Source organism: Hyperoodon ampullatus (genome assembly GCF_949752795.1).
Source record: "Hyperoodon ampullatus genome assembly, chromosome: 11".
In the NCBI taxonomy this organism is placed as follows: Eukaryota; Metazoa; Chordata; class Mammalia; order Artiodactyla; family Ziphiidae; genus Hyperoodon; species Hyperoodon ampullatus.
In genome coordinates, this window is record NC_136924.1 from 32,997,495 (window position 1) to 33,017,282 (window position 19,788).

Consider the following 19,788-nt stretch of genomic DNA (forward strand, 5'->3'; position numbering starts at 1 on the left):
CCGCGGAGTCCCGGCGAACCAATGAGGGCGCAGCGGCCGCGGCGTCCAAACGCTGCGTCTGGTTTTTCCCGCGAAAGGCGGCGGCGGACCGTGGTCGCTGTCTCTTTGGTTCCAGGTAGCGCGGGAAGGGAGAGGTGAGGCCAGCGGGGCTGGGGAGTGGGCACCGCGGAGCCGGGCCCAGGGGTCGACAGGTATCTGCATTTGGGGCGCAGTAGGTCTGGCAGGGGTTTCTCTTGGGAGAACTGCGGTAAGGGTCCGGGAGGCGGAACCGGGCTCCCGCCCGCCCCGCCTTCGGAGCCGAGGACCCAGGTGTCGGAGGGGACGCCGCGCGGCCCCCCTCCCTGAATCTGCTCCAGCTCGTTGTCCCCGCGCCAGGTGCAGTCATGTCGGGCTTCGACGACCCCGGCATTTTCTACAGCGACAGCTTCGGGGGCGACAACGCGGCCGATGAGGGGCAGGCCCGCAAGTCGCAGCTGCAGAGGCGCTTCAAGGAGTTCCTGCGGCAGTACCGAGTGGGCACGGACCGCACGGGCTTCACCTTCAAGTACAGGTGCGGGCCGGAGCGGTGCAGGAGGGAAAGTGCGGTCCCAGCGGTGCTTCGTTCACTCACTGGGGCCCCTTACCCCCGTGGCGTATGGTTTTGTACGTTTCACATCTGAAGTTAACGATTGAGTGAGTCACGTGGGTTCTTCGTCCAGGATTTGTTCCTATTCACCTATTTCTTACTGTTCTTCCGTGTAATGTCTGCGATATCTTGTAAACCAAGTTCTTAGTGGGTGCAAAAGGTGAAGATGGTAGTTGTGTTTTACTTCACTCATGCATTCTTCATTCCACTCAGTCAACTCCTATTGACTGAGCACCTGCTGCATGCCAGGCACTGTTCCAGGTGCTGGGCTGCAGCACTGAATGAGGGCAAGGCCCCTGTTCCTAGTCATTGTACATTGGTGCCATCGCACCAGATCCTCATAGACCGTTAAAATGCAAAGAACCTGAGTTTGCAGGTCCAGGCTTGGGCCTGATTGATTATTAGCTGAGTGACTTCCAAGTGACGGTCTCTCTGGGCCTCAGTTTCTTCATCAGTAAAACGGCACAGCCACTCCTGCCTCCATTTATTCATGCATCAGCCGACATTGAACATCTATGTGCTGGACTCTGAGATGCAAAGATGAAAAGATTCATACTACTTGCCCTGAAGGAGCTTCTAAGTCAGTCGGAATGAAGCATAGGGAGCTACAAATAAATTACAAAGTGATAATTACCTCAAAGGAAGAATATACGAGGGGAGTTAGGGAGGCTTCCAGGGGAGCCGAGGTGACCTTGAGCTGAGAGGAGAGGATCAAGCATGGAAGGCATTTCAGATAGGAGCAGTTGCACGCAGGGACAGGGTATGGGGTGGCGTGTTACAGCAAGGGGCTCTCGGAGCCAGGCTGGCTGTTGTATGCGGCTCCGGACATGAGGTAGACAGGATGAGGCCGAGGAGGTCAGTGGCCCCCGAATGTGTTTTTGGGATAATAGTCCCATAGGATGCTCTAAAAAGATTCTGGTGGTTGACAAGACAGGCATGGTCTCTGCTGCCTTCAGTCTCCAGGTTCCAGCCGTGTGCCTTGTTAGTATCTAGAGAGGGTTAAAGGCTCCAAGGAGTCCACTGAAAGGACTGGTTTGCAGTGAGAGTCTTCCAGACACCTGTGCACAGAACTCTGTGAGCGCTGAACTGTCCTTTGATTACTGCTTGGACCCCTTCCACAGAGCTTTCTTTGGAGGATGCTTTTCAGCAGTTGGGGGGGCCTCTGCAGGGTTAAATAACAGAACCGCCTGGAACTAGAGTGGTGTGGGAGACTCAGGGTGCGGGCGCACCTCAGCCAGCGTTGTCTCCTTTTCTCCGCGCCCTTCCCCACCCCCACCCCAGGGATGAACTCAAGCGGCATTATAACCTGGGGGAGTACTGGATTGAGGTGGAGATGGAGGACCTTGCCAGCTTCGATGAGGACCTGGCCGACTACTTGTACAAGCAGCCGGCTGAGCATCTGCAGCTGGTGAGTGGGACCTCCCCGCACCCCCTGAACCCCCAGGGCTGGCCCCGCTCTGGTCACTAACAGCCTGCCCTCCTCCTCCTCTCCAGCTGGAGGAAGCTGCCAAGGAGGTGGCCGATGAGGTGACCCGGCCCCGGCCTGCTGGCGACGAGGTGCTCCAGGACATCCAAGTCATGCTCAAGTCGGATGCCAGCCCGTCCAGCATCCGTAGCCTGAAGGTGGGTCCACTCAGGCCAGTTGAAGGGTGGCGGTGGCAGCTGCATGTGAGGAGGGGCTTTGGAGAGAGACCTGGGTATCAGCTGTGTGACCCTGAGCAACTCACTCGACCTTTCTGAGCCTGTTTGTGCCCCTGAAAACTTAGCTCGTTGGGCAAATGTTTGCTGAGTTCCTCCTGTGGGCAAGGCGTGAGTTGGGTCCTGGAGAAACAGTGGTGAGCTCAGGACAAGCTGCTGTCCCCGGGGAGACTGGACAAGCTGGTGAACATCACCCATGATCACTGTAGGTGACTGTAAGAGCAATGGGAGAAACCAGGAGGGTGATGAGAAAACGCGGGGGCCCCTCTGGAAAACATCAAGAAGACTGCTTTGGGACTTCCCTGGCGCAGTGGTTGAGAGTCTGCCTGCCGATGCAGGGGACACGGGTTCGTGCCCCGGTCCGGGAAGATCCCATATGCCGCGGAGCGGCTGGGCCCGTGAGCCATGGCCACTGAGCCTGCGAGTCCGGAGCCTGTGCTCCGCAACGGGAGAGGCCACAACAGTGAGAGGCCCGCGTAACGCAAAAAAAAAAAAAGCAGGCTGCTTTGAGGAGGGCACGTCTGAGTGGAGATCTGAGGGTGAGAACAGGTAGCACGCAAACAGCTGGGAGAGAATGTTTGGGGGGGCAGGGAGGGCACAGCTGGTACAAAGCCTGCGAGGCAAGGGGGGCAGGGTGTGTGCCAGGCCGAGGGAAAGACAGCCAGCATGGCTGGAGAGTGATGAGGCCGAGGGAGAGCTTGGCAGAGCCAGTCTGCCATCTAGTCTTCATTGGTTTTATTCAACGAGCACTTATCGAGTGACTGCCCCTCGCCGGGTGCTGGGGGACCCTCACTGTAGACAGACAGGACCTGGTTCCATGGAGCTTACAGTGGGAGAAACAGACAAGGAGCAGTGAGCTGATTTCAGGTCCTGTGATACGAGTCATGAAGCAAAGGAAGCAGGCAATGTGACAGTGGCCGGGGGTCCGGGAGGTGGTCGGAGAAGGCCCCTCTGAGGAAGTGATGTTGGCGCGAAAACCTGAGGGATACGCAGCCCTGTGACAGCCTGGGGGAGGAGCGTTCCAGGCTCCTGGAGAAGCAGGTGCAAAGGCACTGGGGTGGGGACAGCGGCAGGTTTCAAGGGACAGAAAGAAGCCAGTGTGGCTGGACCTCAGGGAGTAAGGGTTGGGGGAGAGGAAGGGAGGGAGCGGGTAGGGAGACCAGATGGCCAGGGCCTTGGCTGCTGTGGAAAGCAGCTTGAATTGAAGGTTAGGTAGGAGGATTGGCCGATTCTATCTTTAAAGGTTCCCTTGGGCTGCCGTGTGAAAGGAGAATTTATACAACAGGCAGGGGTGGGACAGGAGAGCTTCCTGTGGAGGAAGTGAGGGCCTGACGTTGGTTCTTCTGTCACGAGGCTTTTGTGAGAAGCAAATGAAAGGATGCTTGTGGCTGTGCCTTTGAACTGTGGGCCCAGGTAGTGTCACCTCCTCTGTTACTCACCAGAAGGCCACGCCCTGGTCTTTGCTGGAACCCCGTGTCCTGCAGCTTGGCTGGGGTCCCTACCAAATCCTCCTTGATTAGCACAATGGCAGTTCTGTTCCAGAAGCAGGGCTGGGCTGTGGGGCTCTCGAGGCTGTGGAGCATGTTGGCTTCGTCCCTGTGCCCAGCACCGGGGAGGGGACCTGGGACTGTGTATGGAACTCACCCAAGCATCACGCATTTGCCTGTATGCGGAGGCGGCATTGGACTTGTTTTGCAGGGCAGCTGTTTCCTCAGAGAAGCAAAGCTCAACGCCACATGGGACAAGCTTCCTATTCTCAGACCCACTGGAAAACCCAGTGACCGGCCTGCCTCGGGTGACGGGTGTCCTGTGGTAGAGGAGGGGTCCTCTCTAGAAGGATCGCTTGTCGGGGTGGCTTAGGGGCTGAGGCAGCCTCAGTCTTTTCCATCCCTGGGATCCTGGAGGGCCAGGCTTTCTGCAGCTTGTAGTTAGTTTTCCAGAAGACAAGCTCTGGGGGGGCGGTTTCAGCAGGTCTGGGGTCCCCTGGGCTGTGGCAGCAACACGTGCCTCTGGTCTCACTTCTTGGGGGGGCAGCCTCCTTCCCGAACCTTTCACCTTCTACTCCACTCCCCACCTTCTGGGCTTTGAGGGGCCTCAGCATGAACCTGTAGCCTGCCTGTCTGTCCCAGAAAAGCTCCTGGGAGAGGGAAGAAGAGATAATGATGAAAGGGATTTAATGGCCATTAACATTTTGCCTTATTTGCTTTCTTCTTTTTTCTGCTACAGTATTTTATTTAATTTATTTTTTATATAAATTTATTTATGTATTTATTTTCGGCTGTGTTGGGTCTTCGTTGCTGTGCACGGGCTTTCTCTAGTTCTGGTGAGCGGAGGCTACTCTTCGTTGTGGTGTGCGGGCTTCTCATCGCGGTGGCTTCTCGTTGCAGAGCACGGGCTCTAGGCGCATGGGCTTTAGTAGTTGTGGCACGTGGGCTCAGTAGTTGTGGCACGTGGGTTTCAGTAGTTGTGGCTTGCAGGCGTTAGGCGCGCGGGCTTCAGTAGTTGTGGCGCCACAGGGCTTAGTTGCTCTGCGGCATGTGGGATCTTCCCGGACCAGGGCTCGAATCCGCGTCCCCTGCATTGGCAGGTGGATTCCTAACCACTGCGCCACCAGGGAAGCCCCCCTGCTAGAGTATTTTAAAGTAAGTTACAGACATGGTCCTGTATACCTGAATACTTCAGTACACATTAGAAAAAGATTCTCCTACGTGATCTCAGGTGTTCCGGCTCCCTTTAACCAGCCACCCTCCCCGTGGCTCTGTTGCAGTCGGACACGATGTCGCACCTGGTGAAGATCCCCGGCATCATCATTGCCGCCTCTGGAGTCCGTGCTAAGGCCACCCGCATCTCCGTCCAGTGCCGCAGCTGCCGCAACACCCTCACCAACGTCGCCATGCGCCCCGGCCTGGAGGGCTACGCCCTGCCCAGGAAGTGCAACACGTGAGTGGGCTCTGCGTGGCCCTGTGGCACGGTGGGGGTGACAGGGTGACATCTGAGCGGAGATGAAGGAGGAGGACCCGGCCTGCACCACCTGCAGCAGGGAGGGCCTGGGGCAGACCTGATGCCCTGGGGCGGTGGCGTCCCTCTGCAGTGGTGAGTTCTGTCCCTCCAGGGCGCCCAGACAACCTGTGCCGGGAGCCAGGGTTGGGAGTCCACCGGGAGTCTTCTACAAGAAACCTTGGCTTGCTGGGGCAGGTCTGGAGGGAAGGCCCAGGAACGTGCCAGGTTCCTTCGTTTACACATTGCCTATGGCTGCATTTGCGCTTCGGAGGCAGAGTGCGTGGCCTCATGGCCCACAAAGCTGAAAGTATTTGTCTCTGGCTCCTTACAGAAAACCATTGCTGACCCCTGATCTCAAGGGCCTCTACCCTCTCTGGCTGCTGGTTCCCCTCAGCTTCCTGACCTCAGGCCTCAGCCACCCTTCTTTTCTCTATACTTAACCCCCTTGCCTGTCTCGGGCTTTGAATACTGTCTGTGTGCAGAGGACACGCAAATGTGTGTTTCCACTGAACCCCAGCCTCACGTGCAGCTGCCCGCCGGACACCCTCGCGTGGGTGTCTAGTGGGCATCGCAGATTTGCACAAGCTCCACACCCTGTGTGGCAGGTTCCGTCCCATCCCAAGATCTGCCCTCCTGCAGCACGACCCCTACCCCAAACGGGAAGGCCATCTTTTCAGGTGTTCGGGTCCAAATCCTTGGTCTTGTGGTGTTTTTTCCTGTGTCGTATCCAAACAATCAGGAAGCCCTTCCGCTCTGCCCTTAAGTCTGTACGTGGAGAGTCAGGTCTTTTCTCACCCCCTGCGGCACGTCTCCCTGCTCCACGCTCTTTGTCATCCCTCACCCGGCCTGGTGCCCCCTGTGCCCACCCACCCTCGTCCCCTGGTCTCTCCACCCCCTGGCAGCCAGGTGACCCTTTGCACTGCAGGTGATTCAGCCGTTTTCGTCTCTCCCAAAGTCAAGTCCCATCTCAGCCTGCATGGCCCTCCTCGGTGTGCTCCTGGCTCCCTGTGGCCTCCTGTCCTCCCTTCTCTCTCGGCCCAGCCTCCCTGCCGTTCCTGGAACATGCTGAGCACGCTCTTGTCACTGGGCCTTTGGACTTGCTGTTCCTCCGCCTGGAACTTTCTTTCCTCTGACCTCCAAAATCTGTGACCTCGCTGCTTCCTTCAGCTTTCTCCTCCGATATCACCTCACAGGGGTGCCTCCCCGCCCCTCCCCCTTAGGTTTGGGGCACGTGTCCCTCTTGTAGACCTGCCTCCTTGATGGTACCTCTGTTGTCTTGGTGTGTGGTTATCTGCTGGTTGGTGTTCTTGGCCTCCCATGACCAGAACTGAGCTCCAGAAGAGCAAGGACTTTTTGTTCACGGCTGTGTCCCCAGTACATCGAATAGTGCCCGGCACAAAATCAGTGCTTTGCAGTAACGCAGCTGTAATAGTGGGATAGTGATTTCATTATGTCGAGGTGCATGGACGCCTGGAACCCTGAGCAGGGTCTCGAGGCACCCAGACCCTCACTGGCAGATCCTGGGATCTGAGTGGGGGGCTGGAAAGGTCACTGGCGATTTGACCCCTGTTCACCTGTGGGGACACTGAGACCCCCTCGGGAGGGCTGGGAGTGTGACTTGTCTGCCTCGCAGCGGGTTAATAGGGGAGCCAGGCTCAGAGCACCTCTCCCCACTCCTAGCCCTGTGGGTATCCCCCGCTGAGCTGCCCTCCTTTAGGGCCTTCTCCCGGGGTCCTGGAGACCCCTAGCTTTTTGCTGGCCAGTCCTGTCACTGACTCCTGGCCTTGGGGCTCTGGGGGCAGCTCTGGTGACCCTTCTCCTCCCCACCAACAGGGATCAGGCCGGGCGCCCCAGGTGCCCACTGGATCCGTACTTCATCATGCCGGACAAGTGCAAGTGCGTGGACTTCCAGACCCTGAAGCTGCAGGAGCTGCCGGATGCGGTGCCCCATGGCGAGATGCCCAGACACATGCAGCTCTACTGCGACAGGTGAGCAGGCTCCCTGGCCGTGCCCCTGAGTCAGGTGCCGCGAGTGGCCGGCTGAGCGCAGTGGGGTGCGGGGGGGGTGGCTGGTTACAGAACACTTGCTCCGTGCCTGGTGCCGCCCCCATGCTTCCTCTCATTTCGTCTCCCCATAATCTGCAGGGGCGGGTCCACCCCTCTTTGCAGACGAGGATGTGTGAGGATGTGTGACCGGCTCAGTGGGTGGAGGGGCTGGGCTGCCAGCCTGCATTCTTCCTGCAGAGTCTCCGCAGCCCTCTTAGAACTGGGAGGCCCAGAGCTGGACAGCCAGTAGCCGGGGGAGCCTCTTTCCAGCCTGACGCCCACCCCAGGCTTTCTGTTTAAGATTCTTCCTTGGATGTTGCTGGGTGATTGGAAAGGGGGAGAGGGTGCTGGGCCAGCCCGGTCCCCTCCTGGTGACCTGGGAGGAAAGTGTGGAGGTGTGGACTGGGCTCCTTCACCTGGGCTCCTGCACCCCGACGTCCCGTGCAGATGGTCTGTGCTGCACGTTTCTCGGAGGAGGGGGTCCGTAGCTTCCTTAGTGGCTGTGGAAGGTGTAGAGGTCAGGCTCTTGAGCAAGTTACATGGGCTCTCTGAGCCTCAGTCTCCTTACCAGGAGAATGGGGACAGTGACAGGCCTTAATCTCATCAGGCTGCTGGGAGATTTAAATTGGAAAATGCATGTTGGGTGTGTAACACGGTTCCTTTTTCTTTCTTTTTTTTTTAGTTGAGATATAGTTGTTTTACAACGTTGTGTTAGTTTCTACTGTATAGAGAAGTGGAGTTCTCTGTGCTATACAGCAGGTTCTCATTAGTTATCTATTTTATACATTAGTGTGTATATGTCAATCCCAATCTCCCAGTTCATCCCACCCCCCTTTTCCCCCACTTGATGTCCATACATTTGTCCTCTACACTGTCTCTAGCACAATTCCTTAATACAGATTAAATATTTGGTATTTATTAGATTATTCAAATGGTCTATGATTAGATTATTCAAAGCTGAGGAAGTGGGGTCTGGGAAGAGGGGAGTCACAGAAAGTTAACAATGACAGTGAGGGTCCTTTAGGAGATGTGACTCTCTGGTGGATAAAGCACTTTTGGGTCTTGTACCTCACTTGATCCCACAGTAACCCAGCAGGTCAGATCACTTTATCATCCTCTCCCAGGCTCAGAGAGGTCACACAGCTTCTAAGCAGCAGAGTACGGATACATGCCCCAGTGTCCTTTCTGTGCTGCACAGGCTGGAGGGGCTCAGAGACTTCCCTGTTTCTCTCTCTTTCTCTCTCTGTCTCTGTCTCTCTCTCTATATATATATATTTTTTGAATATTTATTTATTTAGCTGTGCTGGGTCTTCGTTGCGGCAACGCGGGATCTTTGTTGCGACATGCGGTATCTTTTGTTGCGGCGCTCAGGCTTCTGTCTGGTTGTGGCGCACGGGCTTAGTTGCCCTGTGGCATGTAGGATCTTAGTTCCCCGACCAGGGATCGAACCCGTGTCCCCTGCGTTGGAAGGTGGATTCTTAACCACCGGACCACCAGGAAAGTCCCTCAACATCTTTTTTTTTTTTTAAAGAGGAAATTAAAATCCAGAGGCAGAATGACTTGACTGAGCTCGTGGAGCCGTGAAAAAGGCAGAAGTGGGGCGCGGCCCTTGCAGGGAGGCTGGGAGGGCGTGAGGCGTGCTTCCCCCGAGATGGCCGAGGGGGGGCCCTGCAATGCGTCTGACAGCAGATGAGATGGAGGCGGGGCACCTGAGGGGCTGGGGTGGGCGCCCCCCAACTCCAACCAGCATAACGGACGAGCTCCTGAGGCCCGTGGAGGGGTCAGGCCGCCCCCATGACCAAGGCTTGTCCTCCTCTCAGCAGCTGGGCCGTCCAAGCATGGGCTGGGTTGTGGTGAGAGGGAGAGGGCCCTGGGCGGTGCGGGGGCTAGAGCCAGCCCGTGGGGCCCCGTGTAGAGATGGCAAGGTGGACGGATGGCGAGCGTGACGGGGTCGGGGGAGCGGGCGGCTTGCTGCCCCCACCAGCCTCTCACCTTCTTCCTCCCCATCCTCCTCTCAGGTACCTGTGTGACAAGGTCGTCCCTGGGAACAGGGTCACCATCATGGGCATCTACTCCATCAAGAAGTTTGGCCTGACCACCAGCAAGGGCCGCGACAGGGTGGGCGTGGGCATCCGGAGCTCCTACATCCGGGTCCTGGGCATCCAGGTGGACACAGATGGCTCCAGTGAGTGTGCTTTGGGCCGAACCCCCGTCGTCCCTCCCCTGGGCTGTCAGTGGGCCTCGTCCTGGTCTCCCCATCTCCGCCTTTGCCCCTGCGCTCTGTCCCGCACGGCACCCGGGTAAGCAGTGCTGTTCTCACCAGAGAGGCTTTGTCACCCCCGTCGGCAAGATGGAAGATGTCCCTGAGGGCCCCTGTCACCTGGCACTCCTCAGGTCATCCCCCCGCCCTCCACACTCTTGCGCTTGCTCACTGGACCCTGGAACACACAGGCCCACGCCTGGTGCGGAGACCTGGGGTTCTGTCTTTGCTCAGACTGACGCTTGTGCTGCCTGGCTCTGAGGGCCCTGCCCTCTGGGAGGCCCTGGGCTGGCCCAGGGCGGTGGGCCTCAGGCAGCACGTTCTCCCTCAGGGCACTCACGCAGCCCCCTGCTCTGCCCGCCCAGGCCGCAGCTTTGCTGGGGCCGTGACCCCGCAGGAGGAGGAGGAGTTCCGGCGCCTGGCCTCCCTCCCCAGCGTCTATGAGGTCATCTCCAAGAGCATCGCCCCCTCCATCTTCGGGGGCACAGACATGAAGAAGGCCATCGCCTGCCTGCTCTTCGGGGGTTCCCGAAAGAGGTGGGTGTCCAGGTCCCCCAGGTCCAGAGAGGGGAACGAGTGACTTGCCCGCAGGAGGGCAGCTGCCGGGTGGTCAGGACTTGAATGCCCTTTTCATTTGCCCAGGACCCTCAGCCCCGCCTGCCCCTCTCAGGCACCCTCCCCGCTTCCCAGGTTCGCTGCCAGCCGGCTGGGGGCTGGCCCACACCCTTCCTCCAGAGCAGTTGCCCGGCCCTGGCTAGGCTGGGGCCTTGGTGGTGTGAGGGGCCTGGCCAGTGCCGGGGAGAGCTTGGGCTTGGAGTCTGAGACCAGGGTGACATCTCTCAGGGCTGCTTATTTACCTTGCGACCTTGGGCAAGAGACACCACCTCTCTGAACACAAGTCTCCACATGAATAAGACGGGTGAAAGCCTCATACTCGGGACGTCGCGTCCTTTTAAAATAAAATAGTAGAGGTAGAGGAAGTAATAATATATTTAGCAGCTACCAGTTACCGAGTTCTTACCACGTGCCAGACATTCTTCTGAGTGCTTTTATGTGTTTCCAACCCAGTCAGTCCCCAGATTAGCCCTGTGAGAAAGCTACAATCGAGCCCATTTCATAGATGAGGAAGTTGAGGCATAGAGAGCTAAAGGGACTTGCTCACAGGCACGCGCGCTGGGGCCAGGAGCCTGCCCTCGCGGTGTCCACTCCACAGTACCGTGTGCAGCCCGCTGGTGGCTCCCTCTCTTTCCTTCTTTCCAGCTGGGTGGGGGGTGTTTATCAGATGCCGACTGTGTGTGCCCAAGCCCAGCTCTAAGTGCCGTTTCCTCTGAACCTCCCCTCCCTTGGAAGCAAGTCACCACGGGTGAGGCTAGGGGACACAGCTGGCTATGAACATGGCTCTCAGGCCAGAGCCCCCGCCTCCCCGCCTGCTCTGAGGCTCATGACAGGTCGGGGGCCCGACAGCCAGACCGCTGTGACCAACCAGCCCTGGGTTTCTCGCCTTGCTCACCTGGCCCGCCTGCCCGTCTTCCCCCAGGCTCCCCGATGGCCTCACTCGCCGAGGAGACATCAACCTGCTGATGCTGGGGGACCCGGGGACGGCCAAGTCCCAGCTGCTGAAGTTTGTGGAGAAGTGCTCTCCCATCGGGGTGAGTGCCCAGGGTGACCTCTGTCCGCCTTAGCTGCGCCACAGAGGAAGGCTGCGGGCGGGGCCGCAGAGGATAGAGGAGGAAGGGGACCGACGGCGTGTGTAGGTTTGGGGCAGCGGGCGGAGTGCTGGACTGGATGGGGTTTGTTTGGTCTCAGCCTGGCTGGTAATTGCCTGTGGGCCTCGAGCAAGTCACCCAATCTCTCTGAGTCTCAGTTTATCCATCCGCTAAGTCTTAACATCGATAGCAATAGATGACATGGGACTCAGGGTGGGGATGCCTTTCCTGGGAGTCAGGAGTCGAACCAGCCCTGAGGCCCCCTGGAACAGTGTCACTGCTCTCTAGTCGGCCTCAGTTTGCTCCTCCATGAGCCGGGCCCCTGGGGGCTGCTTCATGGGGCAGTCGTGGGGTTCAGGTGAGTGATGGATGTGAACGCTCCCCTGTGGGAGAACTGGGGCTGGGGTGGTCCCGCCATCAGAGGAGGAACACTGAGATTGTCTGTGCTCTGCAGCCAGCTGTGACGTGTGACCTTGGTTGAGCCCTAGCTCCTGGGCCCCCTTGATTTACTGGGTCAGCATGGAGCCATGATGGGCCCTGACCCTCCCGCCTCCCTCCCCCAGGTGTACACGTCTGGGAAAGGCAGCAGCGCGGCCGGCCTGACAGCCTCGGTGATGAGGGACCCCTCGTCCCGGAACTTCATCATGGAGGGCGGGGCCATGGTCCTGGCCGATGGTGGGGTCGTCTGTATCGATGAGTTTGACAAGGTGAGCCTGGCAGGGTGAGGTGGTGGCTCAGTGGTGGTGGCGCCTGCTGGCCGCGGGCTGGGGGTGTGGCCTTCTGTTCTTGGACGGCAGAAACCACCTGTGATGTGGAGACTTCCCGTTACTATCGGGAAGTAACTGCACCTCTCCAAGCCTGTTTCCGCACCTGAGAATGGGGAGAGGAGAGCCAAGCCCACACACTGTCCCCGTGACTAGAGGTGACCCGGTTCCTGCTATCGGCCTGGCACAGGGTCGGGACTTGGGAATGGTAGCTCCTGTAGGGTTTCCTGCTGCCACCGTGCCCTGGCCCCTCACTTGGGTCTGGTGGACGTTTCTGTCTCCTACACAGATGCGAGAAGACGACCGCGTGGCCATCCACGAGGCCATGGAGCAGCAGACCATCTCCATCGCCAAGGTGAGCATCCTCCCTGGTCCTCCCTGGTCCAGCCCGGCAGAGCTGTCCCGGGGTGCTGGGAGGGGCCGGGTTCTGGCCCCGTCTTCAGGCTGCCCTGAGCGGCCCGACCTCTGTTGGCCGCAGCAGTGGTCCTGGAATCCTGTGTGTGTGCGTGCTTGCGTGCGTGCATGTGGGCATGGGTGTGCACACCTGAGAGGGCCGTGACCCCGCGTTCCCACCTCCCTGTCCTCTGCTGCCCCCCACGCTTCCCTGTCAGGCCGGCATCACCACCACCCTCAACTCGCGCTGCTCCGTCCTGGCTGCTGCCAACTCGGTGTTTGGCCGCTGGGACGAGACGAAGGGGGAGGACAACATCGACTTCATGCCCACCATCCTGTCCCGTTTCGACATGATCTTCATCGTCAAGGACGAGCACAACGAGGAGAGGGATATGGTGCGTGGGGGGCCGGACCGCAGCCAGGCCCGCGGTTCTAGGGGTCGGGGGGCGAGGGTGGGCAGACAAGGGGCTCGACCAGAAGCCCTGGCCACCAGATCGGCCCGTGAGTGGGCCACCAAGGAGGCGGGGTTGTGGATTCTAAGAGCGCTGCCCTGGGCGTCCCGGGTCCTACCTCTCCTGAGCTCGATGTGCCGTGAGATTTGGGGTCAGTCATTTCCTGGGTGTCAGTCCCTTCTGTGTGAAATGAGGGGATTGACCTTTGGATGCAAGTACTAGAACCCCAGTTCCGGTCCGTCAGCTTCTGAAGGGAACTCCAGCGCTTACGTCATGGACAAGCCTGGAGGTGCGAGGCTCGGCTGGGTCAGGTCTCTGGGTCATCTGGGCGCTGCTGTCTCTGCCACTCGGCCTGACCTCCCTTAGTGGGGAGGCTTGTTCTCAGGCAGCTGCACCCCTCGTGGTGGCAGAGAAGGGCCTGGCAGCTCTGGGCTGTTGTCTTACCAGCTGACAACCCCCAGGAAAAGCGAGGGCCTCCTCCCCTCCATCACTTCCAGCCCTGGCAGCTCCTCCCTCCCTGCCCGCTCCACCTCTGCGTTGGGACCTGGCTTGGGAAGCCTTGCGGGCTGACCCCGTGTCCCCTCTGCCTCCCAGATGCTGGCCAAACACGTCATCACTCTGCACGTGAGCGCGCTGACACAGACCCAGGCCGTGGAGGGCGAGATCGACCTGACCAAGCTAAAGAAGTTCATTGCCTACTGCCGCGCGTGAGTCCTGGATGCAGGCCCCACGGGGGTGGGGCTGCCGGCTCCCCTGGAGTGGGAGAGAGCCCCATTCAGGATGCCTGAGATCAGGCCCTGAGGATTTTAGCTCCACTCCTTCCTGACCCCACAGTCGCTCAGTGGCTCTTGGCCTCAGTTTCTCCGTCTCCGAAGCGAAGGTGGAGAATTTAGATGGTCTCTGGACTTCTCTGGCGGTCTAGTGGTTAAGACTCCACGCTCCCAATGCAGGGGGCGTGGGTTCAATCCCTGGTCGGGGAACTAAGATCCTGCCTGCTGCACGACGAGGCCAAAAAAATAAAAAGAATTTAGATGGTCTCGAAGACCCCCTTGACTCCCGTGTGCAGAGAGGCTTGTGGACATGGGCTCTGGGTAACTCCTGCCCCCACTGTGTGACCTTGGGCAAGTCAGTTGAGTCTCGCTTTCCCTGGGTGGTTGTGTCCTAGGGTTGTTGTAAGGATCACACAAAATAATGAGTGAGTGGCACAGCCCTGCACCAGGTAAACACTCAGTAAATGGCAGCTGCAACCTTAAATATTGTTGTTCTCACAGATGGCCAATGACAACAGTCATACACATAGTAATTAGTCTGTGCCAGATGTTATCCTGAGAGTTTTATGTATAAGTGAACACCATCCCTCTCCCCAGACCTATGAGGTTGGTGTATTATTATTCCATTTTACAGATGGGGAAGCCAAGGCAAAGAAAGGTTAAGTAACTTGTCCAGGGTCACAGACAGGAGGTAGTGGAGCCAAGACTTGAACCCAGGTACCTGGCTCCAAAGGCTGTGCTTTTAATCCCTGTACCAAGATTCTGGACACACACCTCGGCTGTCTCTTATTGGAACTAAAACCCAAGGGTGGAGGGATCTTTGAGTGCCTCTCTAATGGGAGGTGAAGTGCTGCGTTCAGGTGGGTCCCTACTCACCGCTTCCTCCTCGGTGATGGGTGGTGCGGTGCCCATTGGTACCTGGGTCTTTGTCATGCCTGAGCTCTTCGTGGCCCTGTCCTCAGAGGCTTGGGCCCTTGGGTGTGAGTCTGAGAGCCCCAGATTCTAGTCCTCCCTTGATGCCAGGTCCCACGTGGCTTATGGGGAGTTTCCTCCCTCCCTCTGGCCTTGCTCACCTCATCCTCAGCATGAGAGTTGGATTAGGTGATCTAAGGCTTCCCTTAAATCAGTGAGAGTTCAGTTGGCTGGGGCGGGGCCGCGGGGTGGCGGGGATAGGGTGGGGCTAGATTCTGAGCAGACACCCCTGCTGCTACCCTCCCCCACCCCCAGTCTGGCATGCTCCCTGCCCTGGACAGCGGTCTCTGTGAGCCTCTTGTGGGTGTCACTGTGCATCTTGCCCCTGAATGTGTTGGGGGGAGGACCGCTGAGAGGCCACTGTCTGGTGGGCCCGGAAAGCGTATGTCTGCAAGCCAGCAGAGGGCCGGGGATGGGGTGAGTACCCCAAGATTTCTTCCTGGCCTCATGGCAGCCACTCCCCATCCTGCAGGAAGTGTGGCCCTCGGCTGTCGGCAGAGGCTGCAGAGAAGCTGAAGAACCGGTACATCATCATGCGGAGTGGGGCCCGTCAGCACGAAAGGGACAGTGACCGCCGCTCGAGCATCCCCATCACCGTGCGGTGAGCAGGCGGGCGGGCCAGGGGCGGGCTGGGCAGATGGCCTCGGTTTACAAGGAACTATGTGCCCAGCAAGTCTGGGGCCGGGGCTGTTGCTGACTACGTGGTGCAGGCCATGGTCAGGGCTGCTGGGCAGGGAGCACTCCTTTGGGAGTGAAAACAGTGGCCTTCCTGATTGTCTGTATCTCTTGGTTTGTTTGCTGTTGAGAAAATCTGGAACCCTTTCTTCTGAATTCGGTCTAGCTTCCCCCATCGCTGGGAAGCCCTGAGGGTGAAGGAGGGTCCAGGCTGGGAGTCAGGAGACCTGGTCCTAGCCTCCAGCCCACTGTGTGACTGCAGGGAAATTGCTTTCCTTTTCTGCATCTCAGTTGTCTCAGCTGTTAGCTCTTGTCACTCTTGTGAGTTTATACAGTAGAGTGACTAAGAGCTTGAACCTACCTCGTTTGAATCTTGCTTCCAGCACTGATTAGTTAGAAGTGGATTTGGCTGTATGTAATAGAAAACCCACGTGAAGTAGCTTAAGTAAATTGGGAGTTTATTTCCCTCTTCTGTAAAAACATTTGAGGGTAGGTAGCCCTACCTATGTGATGGCTCTTCAGCCATCAGCAACCTGGGCTCCTTCAGGTTCACCCTTATCCTCATCGTCCAAGGTGGCTGCTGGAACTCCAGCCATCACCTCCACATTCCAGGTGGCTGGAGAGGAAGAAAAAGAATGGTCCATCTTTTAAGGACACTTCCTGAAGTTCCCGTAAAATATTTGGACTTACAGCTTACTGGTCACATCTTAGTCACACAGACACACCTAGACGCAAGAGAGTCTGGGAAGTGTCTTTTAGGTGGTGCCACGTGCTAGAGTAGAAGTCGGGGTTCTGTTACTGAGGGAGGTGGATCACGGGGACAGCCAGCAGTCTCCCCTGTAGTCTTACTGCCTGGGGCAGGCACCTCCTGGAGGTCAGGGTGGGATGGGGAGAGAAGATGGGCTCAGTCCGCCCTGGCGTCCCGTCGCTCCCACACAGGCAGCTGGAGGCCGTCGTGCGCATTGCTGAGGCCCTCAGCAAGATGAAGCTGCAGCCCTTCGCCACGGAGGCGGACGTGGAGGAGGCTCTGAGGCTCTTCCAGGTGTCCACGCTGGACGCTGCCTTGTCCGGCACCCTGTCAGGTGAGCAGCCGCAGGGACCCAGGCTCAGGTGGCTTGTGGGCTCCGTGGGCAGGGCTCATGCTGGACACCTGCTGTGCTTGTTGCTTCTCTGCATTTGCTTCTCTGCGCTTCCTCCTGGGAATAAGCCCCTCTCCTGTCCCCAGCCCCCACCAGCCAATTTCCCCCAAGATGGGAAGAACAGCCTCTCTCCAGACTCTGGAGCACAATTCTCTTGACCCAGTTCATTATTATAATTCACAATTTTATCATCCGTTAAGAATGGTAGTTGGCACCCGTTTTTTTTTTTTTTTTTTTTGGCTGCACCACGTAGCATATGGAATTTCCCTGACCAGGGATCGAACCTGCACCCCCTGCAGTGGAAACATGGAGACTTAACCACTGGACCTCCAGGGAAGTCTGCATGCACCCCTGTTTTTGAGCCGTAACCATTTGAGTGCTTCCAGAGCTCTTCCTCCGTTTCACTTACAGCTGCCCTCAAAACCCCCAGAAGCCAGGCTGGGCACTTAGCCCTTCACCTCTTAGAGATGGGAAAACTGACACCCAAAGAGGCCTTTTCACAGTGCCCAAGGTCACCGTTCGCCCAGCTAGAATACACGTCTCTTGACCCCGAGGCCAGCGGGGTTCAGGCTGCCGTTAGGTCCTGCTGCCTGCTTCGGGCTCAGCCTCTGAGCATCTCTGGAGCACTGATTCTGTGCCAGGCTCCGCTGGGACGAATTCATTCCTTCCGCAGCAGGTACTTAGTGCTTAGAATTTGCCGGGCTGTTCTAGGTGCTGGGAGTCTAGGAGTGAGCAGATCTCTAAGTCCGTGCCTTGTGAGGCCCCCCTTCTCCACGGGGGAGACACAGCAAAGAGGCAAACAAATCAAGCTCAGGGGGTAAAGAGCACGGAGGGGAGAAGTCCAGCAGGTCAGGAATGTTGGGGAGGGATCCCCTGCCCCTCGGGTGGTCCCGGATGGGCTCTGAGGAGGTGGCAGGAAGCAGGGACTGGTGTGAGTGAGGACACATGGCTCCCCGGAGTGTGGGGTCGGGCACCGCGCGTAGAGCGAGGGCTGAGCGGCAAGACCCCAAGGACAGCAGGCTCTGCGTGTTCAAGGGCCAGTGTGGCTGGAGCCTGGGAGGTGGGGGGGGGTCTGATCACCCCGCCGTCCCCTTGGTGAAGATGACTCAGTCTCTGCCCTGGAGGGCCTTCCCGGCGGTGAAACTGGAGCTGGGCTTTGCAGGCTGGGTAAGAGTTTGCCTTGCAGACTCATTTCAACTTGGAGCCTTGACGTCCCTCTCAGTGGCTCCCCCACCACGGTCCCACCCTCTCTGTAGCTGAAACACCAAGGCCTTTGCAGGCCTGGGTCAGCAGGGGAGATCCATCCTGGGGCAATAGTTGGAAATTACGAGCCTGCTTGCCTGGGCTGCTTGGGGCGCCTCACAGATGTGGTCTCCGGGGCAGCCTGCGCGCCCTTCTGGGTCACTGCTGGGTCCCTTCCAGCTCTCCATCTGAGATAGATTCCTCCAGGAAGTCTTCCTGCTGCTGCCTGTCCAGCTGCCTGGGGGCCAGGTGCTGTCGTCAGCTCGTGGCCCTCCTCAGAGCCCTCTAGTGGCTGTTCTGCTCACCAGAATCAAAGAAAAATTTGTGCCGTGGCCTCCAGGGCCCACAGGACCTGCCCCCACTCTGGCCATGTTCCTGGCCTCCTGACCGGGTTTTGATCGAGATGGGCATATTTCCCACCTCTGGGCCTTTGCACCTGCCGTTCCCTCTGCCTGCAGCATCCTTCCCCACACGTCGGCCCCGTCCCTGACTCTGGGTCTCTGTCGGTCATCTCCTCGGTCAGGCCCTGGTTGTCCCCGGGCATGCTCTTCCTCTCCCTCTCATTTTCTCTTCCGGGCCTGGCTCGCTCTTAGTCACTGTGGGCAGACTGAGGTCCCCACCCGCCCGTCTCCCTCCTCACACCCACAGGGGTGGAGGGCTTCACCAGCCAGGAGGACCAGGAGCTGCTGAGCCGCATCGAGAAGCAGCTCAAGCGCCGCTTCGCCATTGGATCCCAGGTGTCGGAGCACAGCATCGTCCAGGACTTCACCAAGCAGGTGGGCCTCCCAGGGGGCCCAGTGGGAGTCCTGCGGGCTCCCTGTGGCCTGGTTCCCAGCCACCTAACACCACGTCCTGTTGCTCAGCAGACAGGCCCAGGATGGGGAAGGGGCAGCTGTTCCTCGGCCCGGGCCCGTCCCCAGTGTGCCTCCCCTTGTGACTTCCTCTGTGACGTTGTGGGGAGAGGAGAGGTGGCTGAGGTCCTGCTGGAGTGTCCCAGGCTTCCCCAGCCCTGCATCTCTCCCTTCGCCTCATTGCCAGGAGGGTGAGCCACCCAGCTCGCCGGGGACAGTGCTCTTGACCCCATAGAGAAGGGATGGGCCTTCTAGAAGCTGTGCGCAACTTGTCACCGTCTTTGAAATCGCAGGGACAATCCCAGGTTCTGGGCTCAGCTCCCTTCATGTACGTCATCTCCTCTTCATCCTCGGAGCAGTTTTATGCAGTAGGTGGTACCACGCCCGTTTGAGAGATGAGCAGACGGAGGCTTACAGGGCTTTAGGGGTGTCAGGAGCTTGGGTTCTAGAGTCACATGGGCTCAGCTGAGGTCTCAGCTCTACTACTTAATTGCTGTGTGACTTGGAGTGAGTGACTTAGCTTCTCCGTGCCTCAGTTTCCTCTTCTGTAAAAAGGTGATGATCACAGTACCAGCTGCATGAGGATGTTATGGGATAGAATGAGTTCAAGTATGTGAAGACTTAGAACAGGGCCTGGCACGTGGTAGTCGCTCAGGAAGTGTGAGCCTGTCTTAGGATGCAGAGAGGTAGGATGTGAAGGCTGGAGAGTCCCCTGTGAGCACGGGACACCTGGGCTTCCGGAGGGAGGGGTGTCTGGGGTTCCGTGGGAGGCACGCCCCTCATCCGACCCCGTGTCCTGCAGAAATACCCGGAGCACGCCATCCACAAGGTCCTGCAGCTCATGCTGCGGCGGGGCGAGATCCAGCATCGCATGCAGCGTAAGGTCCTCTACCGCCTCAAGTGAGCTGCGCCTCCCGCCGCAGGAATGCCGCTGTCACCCCGCCTCCACCTCCTTGAGCCTCCCACGCGCTCTGGACGGAGGGACCCCAGCTGCCCTGCCTCGCTGCCTCTGGCTTCTGCCTCAGCGTGTAGATCCAGGAAATGTGCTTTTAGAGTTTATTGAAGTAATAAAGCTGTGGTGTGTTTGGATATCTGTGGGCTTCTGCACTGGGTGGCCTGTCACCCCCATCCTGCCCTCACGCGGGGCAAGGACAGGCTTTGGAATCTGACAGACCTGGGTTTCTGACCTGCATCT

At 58.5% G+C, this 19,788-nt stretch overlaps 1 protein-coding gene across 1 annotated transcript; it reads left to right on the forward strand.

The window, feature by feature from the left end:
- Positions 1-383: 383 nt before the first annotated feature.
- MCM5 (minichromosome maintenance complex component 5) lies at positions 384-19,682 on the forward strand (the record flags this gene model as incomplete). The annotated part of the gene is made up of 16 exons (XM_079714894.1): positions 384-550; positions 1,907-2,033; positions 2,120-2,248; positions 5,091-5,263; positions 7,157-7,312; positions 9,388-9,554; positions 9,995-10,166; positions 11,167-11,278; positions 11,899-12,042; positions 12,389-12,454; positions 12,711-12,887; positions 13,539-13,651; positions 15,159-15,287; positions 16,301-16,443; positions 18,391-18,518; positions 19,396-19,682. 16 exons carry the CDS (start codon positions 384-386, stop codon positions 19,495-19,497), a joined length of 2,205 nt encoding a protein of 734 aa, XP_079571020.1. The 3' UTR covers positions 19,498-19,682.
- Positions 19,683-19,788: the final 106 nt, after the last annotated feature.